At 44.4% G+C, this 13,002-nt stretch overlaps 1 protein-coding gene and 1 long non-coding RNA gene across 4 annotated transcripts in view; one reads left to right on the top strand and one right to left on the bottom strand.

The window, feature by feature from the left end:
* Positions 1-9,272, bottom strand: part of LOC110504033 (protein c-ets-1-B) — a 49,685-nt gene extending 40,413 nt beyond the window's left edge. For 2 of the 3 annotated variants that reach the window (XM_036961173.1, XM_021582828.2), the window contains exons 1-3: positions 9,163-9,272; positions 7,742-7,836; positions 4,852-5,020 (exon numbers count right to left, since the gene is read on the bottom strand). In XM_036961173.1, coding sequence (XP_036817068.1) covers positions 4,852-5,020; positions 7,742-7,810 — 238 coding nt within the window. In that variant the 5' untranslated portion in view covers positions 7,811-7,836; positions 9,163-9,272. The remainder of the gene's footprint in view (positions 1-4,851; positions 5,021-7,741; positions 7,837-9,162) is intronic. The other variant, XM_021582829.2, reaches the window with a different exon arrangement.
* A 78-nt stretch (positions 9,273-9,350) lies between these two features.
* LOC118944012 lies at positions 9,351-12,771 on the top strand. The gene is made up of 3 exons (XR_005039302.1): positions 9,351-9,465; positions 9,972-10,150; positions 12,468-12,771. It is a non-coding gene; the product is annotated as an uncharacterized LOC118944012 (long non-coding RNA).
* Positions 12,772-13,002: the final 231 nt, after the last annotated feature.

Below are 13,002 nucleotides of genomic sequence, written 5' to 3' on the forward strand. Positions count from 1 at the left end.
GAAAGGACCTGCTGCTGCTACCAGAGGTTAACTGACAGCTAGCTAGCTGAAAGGATCTGCTGCTGCTACAAGGGGTTAACTGACAGCTAGCTAGATGAAAGGACCTGCTGCTGCTACAAAGAGGTTAACTGACAGCTAGCTGGCTGAAAGGACCTGCTGCTGCTACCAGAGGTTAACTGACAGCTAGCTAGCTGAAAGGATCTGCTGCTGCTGCTACAAGGGGTTAACTGACAGCTAGCTGGCTGAAAGGACCTGCTGCTGCTACCAGAGGTTAACTGACAGCTAGCTAGCTGAAAGGATCTGCTGCTGCTGCTACAAGGGGTTAACTGACAGCTAGCTAGATGAAAGGACCTGCTGCTGCTACAAAGGGTTAACTGACAGCTAGCTGGCTGAAAGGACCTGCTGCTGCTACCAGAGGTTAACTGACAGCTAGCTAGCTGAAAGGATCTGCTGCTGCTGCTACAAGGGGTTAACTGACAGCTAGCTAGATGAAAGGACCTGCTGCTGCTACAAAGGGTTAACTGACAGCTAGCTGGCTGAAAGGACCTGCTGCTGCTACCAGAGGTTAACTGACAGCTAGCTAGCTGAAAGGATCTGCTGCTGCTACAAGGGGTTAACTGACAGCTAGCTAGATGAAAGGACCTGCTGCTGCTACCAGGGTTTAAATGAGGGCTAGCTAGCTGAAAGGACCTGTTGGTGCTACCAGGGGTTAACTGAATGCTAGCTAGCTGAAAGTTTAACCTATGACCTATACTATATCCTGGGGATTGAAGCTCACCTTCTTTTGACATCGGTCCCTCTCTTTAAGTTTTGGGTGTCATTCCTTGATTACATCATGATGACATGCCTTCCCCTGGTTTTAGATATGATTCGATTTACAAGGATGTATTACAGTATGCTTTGCTTAGAAACAATGGCTAGGCTGGGGAATTGTTGGTGAGCTGTTGTTTCTTTATGTGCCTTAAAATGCAACACGTTGACATGTTTATCTTTTTGTTACAATATGAAACCCAGACACTAGGGTTTGGAGGTAGTGGAGAAGCGTACTGAAATGAAAAATACTATTTTGTTACCACCAGCCAATCGGTATGGTATGACTGGATTGGCGTCCCTGTTCTTAGGTACCACTTAGCGAGTTATTGACCAGTCATTCATACACACACACACACACACACACACACACACACACACACACACACACAGTGGGATCCTTGTTGTCCCTTGTCCCTTAGCCTTCTGGGGATGCGACAGGCTGGATGGAGTCCTGCTGAGATCACAGGCGTCCAGTAGGGACAGAACCACAGGCTGTGTATTTGTGTGCATCTGTGCGTGCGTGCGTGAGTGAGTGCGTGGTGAGTGACCGCATGTATGTATGTTTGAGTGAGTATGTGTGTGGGTGGTTCTGGGCCTGCCTGAACATAAGTTCAGCTCTTTCTGAACAATTAGCTTCGATAAAAAGAACATCTCTTTCTCCATTAGCGCCAACACGTGCCCTCCATTGTGCAGATAATTCAATCCCCCTCAGGCCTTCCTCCTTCTCTCTCACAGTTAGAGAGCTCACTGATAAAGCTCCACCATCCCCTGCAGCTAAAGGAAAGCCCCTCATCTCCTCAGCTACACTACAGCCTGTTTATTAGAAGCGCGTCTTCATTACATTATTGTGTTAAAATCATTAGCTGGATTGATTGGTTGACTATAAAAGCTCACTCTATTCCAAATGTGATATGATTATGATACCATTATGATTATAACAATGACATAGTTATTACCTGTTATCGACACTGATGCATTGTTCAGTCCTGACACACTCATAAGGGTGTAATGACAGTATGTATTACTAAGCCACACAATGGCATTTTTACAATAGTGATCTTTACCCACATTTTCCACCTTTCCAATGAGTTGGCATTAGTTGCATCACCGCTCCCAGTGATTGTACTATATGTCCTTGAAGACTGAATGTTCTGTATATGTAGTCACTGGTTAGTCACTGTAGAGGAACTGACCCCACTTACCTTTCCCAGGACTAGTCATTGCCACTACATACAGAGGCTCTCTAGAGAACAATTTTGAAGTATGCCTGATGGTATTATCAGCTATCACGACAAATAAAGCCAATGTCACTACTACAACCACTCGCAAAAAACATAGCCTAGTGAAGTGGGGCTGCGCTGTGACCCTCTGCTCCAGAGTTGTCTCTCTTTTTTCCATTCTCCCCTCATTTTGTTTTATTGTCGGGGGAAGTGTGTGCCGGCCTGATTAGCATCGCTGTTTCCTCCTTTCCCATAACCTCCAGACCCCCGCAGGCTGCCTGTTTACTCGTAGAAAATACGTGCCCCTCATCAGAGGCGACCCCCCCCCCACACAATCTCTACCCCCTCCCCTCATTTACTCTCCTCCTCCCTCCCACCACCCCCAGCCCTGGCCCTGTGAATCCCCCCCTCTATCCTCCCTACTATCCAGCTGTTAAATCACATAAATTAAAACCTAGGCCAATGGTCCCTGGGTTCCATATCACAGCTGTGTGTTCTAAATGTGAGTGCATGTTTAAATGTACAGTGAGATCATAGGTGCCTGGGAGTGGAAGTGGGCTTTTTACTGAATGGGAGGATACAGTAATACAATACATGCCAGAAAACTGGTGTGAATTTAATGAATGGATATGTGTGGTGTGAGCGACTACCGGAAGTAAAGTGTGTGTGTGTGTGTTTGTTTGTGTGTGCATTTCTGTGTTTCAGTGAGACTGTGCAGCACACACACCATGGATCTAAGTGGGCGTTTAAGATCAGACCCAGTGGTGTGAGAGTGGCCAGGTTTCTGGAAGTGGAGAAGAGCGGAGCATAGAGTGGAAAGGAGACGGGTGGAAAAGAGAGGAGAGTGCGGGTGTATTGTAAACAGTACTATGGCATGGCGGATGTCAGGAAGCTGTGTGTGACAGTGGGCTCAGGGCCAACCATGCAAAGGCCCTTCAACATACAACATCCCTTCACCACATCTGCTCTCAGCTCTCTCTCACAGTTACTGTAACAGCACGCTATAAATCCAAAGTCCAAGAAAGTCATCTCATGTAAACTAAAAGGGTGTTACAGTACTGAATGAGGAAGTCAGTCTTTCAAACTTTGAGTTGTGCTCCTCAATTAAAAGTAGAGAACATTTTCATTACTGGCCCCAGTACTCAGTGCACATGTGCTGATATTATGTAGCTGTCATCTATGTGAAAGGGAACCAGGGCAGTTTGTATTGGCCATACACATAGTGAAACAGAAAGATGTTCTTCATAATTTGTATACTGTATTGGACATTCTAGGTGGATACTGACACACAGACAATAATTTTCCATAATGTTAGCCTGACTCAACAGCAGTTGAGGTGGTATCTGTGTTTAATTGCATTGGTTCCATGAAAGGAAACATGTAATGCATGTTCATTAGCAGAAATATGGCATTGATTAATCGTGCGCTGTGACTTGGGCTGTAAAATATGAAAGGGAAGCACACACAAATGTTTTCAAAGCTAAGCAAGGTGCAGGAGTGGCCTCATAAGCAGGCCAAGCTTACACACATGGTAAAGTGTGGCTTCAGGAAAGAAAGAGCACGTCTACTGGTGGCACAGTCAGCCAAAGAAGACTTCTTCATTATACTTACTAGTTGATTTTTTCAGTAGGTTATTGAGATGACCTCAAACGACTATCGTTAAGAAGTCAAAATATTTTAATTTGAGAAACATATGGGTCAGATCAATGGTTTCAGGCAGTGGAGTGTGTCAAGGGTTACTGACCTGATTTTGAGATTTCAGCTCCATATACTGGGAGGCTACACAACAACATGCAAATGACACTGACTGGGGTCACTAAATAACTCTAATTTCGTCTACAGGTGGTTGCATTGCGCGGACGAATGTAACGGCATTGGTTTGCATGATCACCATCATGATGGAGAGGAGGTCAACTGGAGGTTGTTTTTTTCCACTTGATAATGTTTATGTCAACAGTTTAGCGCTGGAAGCACTGGAGGCTCCAAAGGAGTGTGTCTCCAGCAACAAACATCAGCAAATCCCATCAGATCCAGCCCTGACCCAATCCCCCCGAGGGGAACCAGAGGCTTGGGAAAAATATGGCCGCCCTTTGGCCCTCCTGCCTCCTGTGCCCCTGCATCCAGTCTGGGTGGAGATGGAAGAAAGATGGCGCCCGGCCTAAGCAACACCCCCTTCCCCTGGGCGTGTGTCCCAGTCCCCTGAATAAATCACTCTTAAGAACGAGGGAGGCCAGAGTCAAACAGAGACAACGCACTGGGAGGAATGTTCCAGTTTAAAATAATCGGTAGGAAAAAAAGAGTGCAGGAAGAAAAATGCGGGGCATGTGGCGGTCCCCAGAGGAGGAGAGGAGGAGGCATCTTGGTAAAGGCCCTGGGGTCAACGTCACCATGGTCCCCAGGGAGGAGGAGACCCACAGGGGGCCCCGGGCCACTCAGCCGGTCACTGTGCATGCAGCACTCTGGAGCAAGACAGACTGCCTGGACTGGTGCATGTGTGTATGTGTCCATGTAAGATGTGGGGATGGGGAGGTGGGTGCTTGTGTGTGAGTCACAGTTCATTTACCACGCCCCTCCACATAAAGTCCTTTGTTTCCAGTGAACACACAATTCACAATGAACAATATATTTCACCCCCAATCTCATTTCCGTTTTTACCCCAATCTAGTTTCCCTTTATGAGGCAATACATGTGTTCCTTTGTGAAATTTAAAAGGCATATTTTACTTTGCTTGGTTAATTTACTGTTTTAAGTGCAGTGACGTGAGAAAACAGGCAAAAAAACTGTGTTCTGTAGGATTTGGTTTTAGTCAGAGGCTTACTTTGGCTCCTACCTGTGGGTGCGAGGTCGTGTCCATTGGGGACCTCCTGCAGGGTGACATCCTGGGGGTAGAGGGGTCTGGATGGGGGGTAGTGCTGCTGCTGCTGGGGGTGAACCACCATACCAGGGAGCTGGGTCAGTGGTCCCATAGCCACCCCTCCACTCTGCCTCTGTAAAGGCAACACACAGCAGGGAGTTAACTCACTGGGCCTGGACATGATCTAGGGCTGGGCGATATTGCCAAAGTATAATATCACAATATGCTTCTTATTTTAGATGATACGGAGGTATTTGGTGGTATTTTATGTTTCTGAATAATATGTTGTTTTATGAGTAGTGCATAATCCGAGGATGGCAACACATGAATTATAAGTTGTTTTAATGGGCTTTCTCCATTCCAATTGTTTTATACTCAGCCAAACTAGGACAAAACTGACATTGAAGTACTCAAATTCTTAGAATTTTTCATTTATGAAGCAGTGTACTAAATCACCTTTTTAGATGGTATTATAAAGATCCTTACCAGTATACCTTAAAAGGCGATGTATGGCCCAGCCCTAACCTGGTTCCTACAGCAACAGCAAGGCACAGATGCAGTATACCGTATCTCAACCTCACATCTTGTTTACTTTCAAACAGTGTTAACTTGCTGTACATAATGTGATACAACAGTTTACTGACTTACTGCGAGAACGTCAACGAGCTTGATTGTAAGGAAAGAAGAGACCAAACTAGAGTTTAAAAAATACTATTTTGGAGTGGAGCTGGCTAGTTTTGTTTCATGCTTCCCAGACACAATGAAGGCTAAATTTGATTCAATAGGTTTATCTTTGTTTCATCCTGTTGATCACATGTGAGATTGGACTGAGGGGAGGTCCAAAGTGAATGAGTAGTTGGGGGGAGGACCAGATACTGTATGTATGTGGATACACAATATATCAGGTGAGTAGATAACGGTCAGGACTATTCTGAGAAAAACGTCCATCGACTCAAAATCACACTAAGCAAGCTAATGGATCAGGATGCAGTTCTGATGCAGTACTTCAAGATATGGGTGTTCACACTCTGAAAGTGACATTTGATGCATACCTGGCAGGGATGTGATGACCAGTAGCAAGAAGCATAGGAACCTCTCCAGTATCAGTTTCCATCTATCACCTCACCATAGGGACAATAGTGGTGGCTCCTGTCACCTCACCACTTAACTGACTACTGTCTGGTCGGTCTTCACTACAGGCCTGGTTAGGAGCAGAGACCTCAGATCAGGGTACCTGACTGACTGCCCATCTGATAAGGACTCTTGTTAAAGCGATGCTGGGTTTATCAGTAGGCTGTCAGCTTTACAGCCAGCTAATAGTGAGTGAGAGGGGACTAGGGAGCCTAATCTAGGGAAGTCTCTAGGGGGTACGTGGGCCGATGACGGCAGTATCAGTTCAGTCTGGTAGGGAGAGGGGAGTGATAGCCAGCGGAAGTGGGGCAGTCGTATCGGCACTGTAAAGCAGAGGAGGTTGGGGCACCTTAATTGGGGAGGATGGGCTCGTGGTAACAGCTGGAGCGGAATAAGTGGAATGCTATGAAATACATTGAACACACTGTTTCCATTTGTTTGATGCCATTCCATTTGCTCTGTTGTAGCCATTATTATGAGCAGTCCTCCCCTCAGCAGCCTCCACTGCTGTAAAGTGATATTGGAGGTCCAGCAAAAGTAGGTTGCTTGGAGTTTTCCATTCCTTTTGTGGATGATCCTTTGAGGTCACACATCTGATTTATAAAATTAGGAGAGTCAGGGGCAATTCAACTACAGCATCTCCCACAGTTATTCCTTTTTTAAAAACCTTTATTTAGCTAGGCATGTCAGTTAAGAACAAATTCTTATTTTCAATGACGGACTAGGAACAGTGGGTTAACTGTCTTGTTACAGGACATGGTCACAAAACATGGAAACCTCTGCCATTTCCTTCACATAAACACCCTCTTTGCATCCAGAATAACATGGAAAATTACCAAGGAAGAGGGCAGGGGAATCAGAGGCCTTTTCTCTACTAATACATGTCAATTCGTAGGAAAAGCAGTGGCAACCCAGGTTCATCTTTCAAGCACGTCTGGCCTCGGGTACAGTAATCTCAATTTCAAAGGCAAACAGAACCACCTGAGCCAATTAGAGGCGAGGGAGCTTTATCCCTCCATGTTTTGTACCAGAGCCAGGTTGGGTTGATATTTGCATGTGACCTCGTCCTCTTTGTCTAACGGGGCTGCATTCTGCATACAAATGGCAACATTTCTGCCAACGCTTGTCAACCTTCACCTTTCAGAGCCCAAATGACAGGAATCCCAATGTCCCTGATTCCTGTGATCTGACAGGCTGTATTCATATGGTCCTTTCATTTGGATGGTGTTAAAAACAGCCTGCTCTATAGCACATCAAGATGGCATTACTTGGTAAAGTGTTGTGTCGTTCTGTGGGGCTGCTCTGCATGGCTCTAAATAGACTCAGTGATGGTTAGGCCCCACACAGATATTTACTGCCGACATGGTTAGGAGGTAATAATTGTTTTGTAGAGAAGGTTGTGCAATCCAGGAGGTGATTGAAACTATAGTCTATTTTTTATTTCACCTCAGCCTCCGAAGACAATGTGGTCCATAGTGGTCTAGAATGAAGAACTGATTGTGGATTTTTTTTAACAACAAATTGTGTCCATTTTTTATAGTAAATCTAACAACACCCCAGTGTTGCACTAAGTTGACATGGACAGTCCGTATTGCGGTAGCTAGGTTGATGGAATCCAGAGGTACTGTGCTAACACACTCTGCCTACACTGTGGCGTGTGGTAGGTAGCTAGCCCATCCACAGGCTGTAACAGCAGTGTGATTTATGGTGGTTGGGGTCTTACCATCGCCCCCAGACGGTCACAGGGGTGAAGGGTCGGGTAGGAGGAAACTGGATCCATGTAGTAACTCATCCTGGGGTTTGGATGGAGCAGCAGGCCTGTGGAAGGGATCAGCATACAAACAGACGGGTGGGGCCCCTATCAATCACGCGCTGTTTACACTGTGTTTGTGTGTGACTACAATAACCTGCCACCACAGGTCAACATAGAGTGGCACCACCCCACACTACCCTGTGTAACAACTGATGCAGACATCCCAAACAACATTGTCAGAATTCTTCCTTTTTGCAATGTTGCCTTTAAATGACAATCACTTGATGGAAAAGGTTTTAGAAATATAGGATCGTTAATGAACAAGAACTCCCCCCTCCCAAATTTAAAATTTGCACGGACAATGCAATAACAGATACTAAATTCTAGCCTACAACATTCCAGTCAAAATTATAATGAATTCAGTTGCTATTGTCTCTCCATATTTGGACATTTATATTAGGCAGATTTTTTCAATATTCAGAATTGAACATGTTTAGTCACACTGTCTCCAGTGTTGATAGGTGATCACTTAACTGACTTGCCTAGTTAAATAAAGGTTCAATTTGCCTGATGTTCCACCCCTCCTTATCCTCTCTCTCTCCCCCTCCCTCCCACTCTCCTTGCTTCCCTCCCACTCATTTTGGGAATCTCTTTATCAAGTGTTTACTAACAGCAACATCCACAGACAGGGGGAGCAGAAACCCAGCTGAGAGGAGAGCTTTTCCAGGGGAGCTGACTGACTACGTGGGCAGGGACAAGTAGCCTAGCATGTAGACCTCATTTAGCACACATAACAAAGACTTTGTAACTTTCAAGTGATAACTAGTGTAATTGACTACTAAGAGAAAAATAGGTTATCTGTCGATCACAAAATTACATTAGGACACAAATACTTCGCAGTTCATTGTGAGGTACTACATTTTAGTAAATATATTTTCGAAAAAACAATTGTCTTAATATTAAAAATAAATATAATTTGGCTTTACGACTGTGTTTGGAAATATAAACATGTTTTCCAAATGACTGAGTCAGTGGCCAATGGTACAGCAGAGAATCCAAACAGATACGCACGTGATAATGCTATTGCATATGAATGCACATATACCAAAAATATTATTAAGCTGTAATATTTTTCTTGTAACTATTTTAATGTACGTTTGAATAAAGAAAAACAAGGACTTCTCCGTTTCATTCAAAATGCAACAGATTGTACTGTTCATGCACGCTCCAACAGCATTCCTCACGGGAAGCGCAACAGCACTTCAAAGCGAGCTTTACAACACGACACATCAAATTCCGATTTTTTTCACCTATTTATATGTAAACAGTATTATTTTCTACCAACATATATCTACTGGATTTGTAAAATTGGTAAGAGTATATAACCTTACCGTGTGTTGTGAGTGAAACTTCTTGCAGGCTGGTTGAGTGGTGCGCTCTGCACGCTACTTGGCTGTGACAGTTCAGCGATAGACAATGCACTGATGCTGTACCTGGGCTTGCCGTGAGTCCAAGGAGGAAGGACAATGCACTTGCCGGATTTAAGTCCCACCCTCGAATCCTACCGAGACCCACTCAAAATAAATGTGGGGTTTTCCATACATTCGCTAAGTAACCGAACTGCTGTTGTCCAAATAGAAAAACGTATAATTGTTTCGTGATCCATCTGGGTTTTCATTATCAACCCTATACAGGTTTGTCAATCGTGGACTTTACAAGTCAACTTGTATTCTTACTATCAAGCCAATGATTTGATCAGCTCGGTTGGTTTTGCACGTGTAGTTGGAACTTGTAATTATGAAATTCATTTTTATTTCCAGTTTAGGTTGTCATAAGTAGGATGAGGAGACAGGAACATACCAAAGCAAGAGTTAAAGGGAAGCCAACTGAGCTAATAAGAGTGACAATGGATAGGCTTCCTGTGTGGCCTGGAATAAGCCACCAGTTATGTGCACACAGGCCACACAGAATCACATCGGGGAAGAGTCAAGCCAGGGTGAGACCAAGGGAGTGGTCAGTCAGTTGTTAGAACATACAGGCCAAGAGCTTTTTCTGTCCTGCCTGGTGTCAGGAAGCATGTGCTCATCAACAGTGTGTCACCACCAAGGTGTCGCAAACAGCACATGTCGTTGTGGCTCATGGCTGCCTCCGGGTCACTAAAGGATACCCTTTAATATTTGTCATCTATTTGCCCCTCCAGAGCTCTCTAGTGGCTGGTGCCTCAGCGCCGTTCATCCCCCTCCCAGGCCATGCATGTGTGACGCTGATTAGAGCCCTGACGGAAACCTCAGCCACTCGTCTGCGAAATGAGAAGAGGTGATTCCACGCTCTGTAAAATCTACAAGCCCTCTGTGTCTGATAGGGTGCTGTTATACACAGGTAACAATAGGAGATGTATCTATTCATTTGGTTATTAACTGTACTATATGTATTTGTCTATCTGTAAAAAAAACATTCTACTGGAAAACATCATGGTGAGGAGGGAAAATCAGGGTTTTATCAGCTCAACACTTGCGACTCATCTGAAACACCATTGTTCTCCTGACCCTGGTTCTCTTGACCCTGGTACAACATTTGTTTGAATTAGAAAGTGCACGGTCCAAGCCCCTGGCAGTGGCTGCCACTTTAAAGAAATATCTTGGGGGTGCTTTCAAGTCCAAGGTGAGAGGCGTGGAAAAAGTGCTGTAGACAAGGAGCCCAGTGGCAAGCTGGGCTGGGGTGGGCGGCCTGTACTTTCTCAGCTCCCTGTTTGAAGCCCTGACGCGGGCCTCTCACCCCAGGCCCCCCCTTTTCTCCCTTGGCCCCCTTAGGGCACACATGGGCAACACGTCGGGGGCAAAAGGGGAGGGGATGAGTTATTGCCATGCGGAGAGAGGAAATCAGGCTCGCCCCTCTGATGAGCTAAATTTAATAAAGGGGGAGGAATGCGATCCAGATCTCTTCTGATGCCCTCTCAATGCTGTTTCAATTATCGACGTTGGGAGTTCAAAGGGGAGGCCCCGATACACTTCTGCTCCACATGAAGCAGCTCTCATCACTTGGCCTCATGCCTTTCACCTCCCCATTATTGTGCCACCTTTTTCCGCTCAGCCACTCTCTCTGTCTTTCCTTCTCTCTTTGGCTCAACTGCAGTCATGCTTTACATTAAACAGATAGTGAACACCCTGCCATCGTCACCAGTAAACCCCATCATTCAGTGGGAACTTTTTTATTGCTAAATGTACTTTCACCAAAGTCATGGTGTTACTTGACATTCACAGTTTCCCTCCTGATTTTTGTCTTCGTGAAACTACAAATATACAGTGCATTCGGAAAGTACTCAAACCCCTTGACTTTTTTCACATTACGTTAGGATACAGCCTTATTCTAAAATTTATTAAATAGTTTTCACCTCGTCAATCTACACAGAATTATTCCTACTGGCAAAGCAAAAACAGTTTTGTCAAAATGTTTGCAATACATTTTTTAAATAAATACAATTTGACATTTACATAATTATTCAGACCCTTTACTCAGTACTTTCTTGAAGCACATTTGGCGGTGATTACAGCCTTAAGTCTTCTTGTGTATGACGCTACAAGCTTGGCACAACTGTATTTGGGGAGATTCTCCCATTCTTCTCTGCAGATCCTCTCAAGCTCTGTACGGTTGGATTGGGAGCATTGCTCCTCAGCTATTTTCAGGTCTCGCTAGAGATGATGGAGGCCACTGTGTTCTTGGGGATCTTCAATGCTGCAGAAATGTTTTGGTACCCTTCCCCAGATCTGTGCCTTGACATAATCCTGTCTCAGAACTCTATAGACAATTCCCGCTACCTCATGGCTTGGTTTTTGCTCTGACATGCACTGTCAACTGTGGGACCTTATATAGACAGGTGTGTGCCTTTCCAAATCATGTCCAATCAATTGAATTTAGCACAGGTGGACTCCAATCAAGGTATAGAAACATCTCAAGGATGATCAATGGAAACAGGATGTACCTGAGCTCAATTTTCGAGTCTCATAGCAAAGGGTCTGAATACTTATATAAATAAGGTTTTTCTGTTTTTTATTTGTGATACATGTGCAAAAATGTCTGAAAACCTGTTGTTGCTTTGTCAATATGGGTTATTGTGTGTAGATTGATGAGGAAATTGTTTTATTTAATCAATTTTAGAATAAGGCTGTAACGTAACAAAATGTGGAAAAGGTCAAGAGGTCTGAATACTTTCCAAAGGCACTGTATGTACTCTTGTTATTTATTTCACAATGTTTTACTTTAGGCATCAGGAGAGTTCTGCAGGTCTCAGTCCTCAATGAATTGACATAGGGTTGGGATGGTATAGTTGGCACGCTTTCGATTTTGGGGTGAACTATTGTGTTTAAACTGAGGTAAAAAGTAAGAGCAGTACTTCCCAGGGTTCCTTCCCATGGATCAGATAAGCCAGAAGAACATCAGAAATCATTCAGAATATCATTAAGAAGATCTCTCAGTCAGTCCTGTTCTCATCTCTCATTGACAATATGCGTCTGTCATCCCAATTCCCAATATTGTTTTAATCAACACCCTCCCCCTCTCCCCAACGGTGTCATGTGGTGTGTTGAGTGGGTGCAGACCATGAAGCCTTTGTCTCACTTTCTCATTTTTGGATCTTCTAAAGATAGCACTGACAGGTGATATTAATGGTCTTTTATTAGCAGTGTTCTGATTGCTTTAGGTTGGGCTGCGTTCATCCCTTTCTAAGGAGAGTGAGAATGGGGAGTTCTCCTCCCACTCCCCTCACACAGGAGATGGCCACTCTCTTTGATATGATGCCCGAATCCTTTCCTTTCCCCCCCTGAAGAAACTGGCCCGCAGATGTTGCTACGCCGACTACAAAGAAGAAGCTCTTTATGAGGAGAACGTCTATTTTGGTCCCTGTGTGTTTCTGTTTCCGAGATGTGGTGCTTTGAGAGGTAGAGACCTGATCTTTTAGCTCAAGACTTGTTTTATTCCTTGCCGAGATATTTTTTTTTATTAAATCCCCAATTCAAATTACTGAAGTGAGGATGTCATATTGTATTACATTATCCATGTGCGATCACTGTGGTAGAGTTTTAGGTCGTTGAAAAGGCTAAGAAGCTATACTGACATTGGGAAAAAGAAAGTGTGAAACACTGGAGTACTAAACTCAATGAATACTCAAGTCATAGAAAGGCTCTCTGTATTGGTTTGAGTGTGTTTATACAGAAGCGGCAGTGGTTAGATACAGT

Source organism: Oncorhynchus mykiss, chromosome 24, assembly GCF_013265735.2.
Source record: "Oncorhynchus mykiss isolate Arlee chromosome 24, USDA_OmykA_1.1, whole genome shotgun sequence".
NCBI classification, from domain to species: Eukaryota; Metazoa; Chordata; class Actinopteri; order Salmoniformes; family Salmonidae; genus Oncorhynchus; species Oncorhynchus mykiss.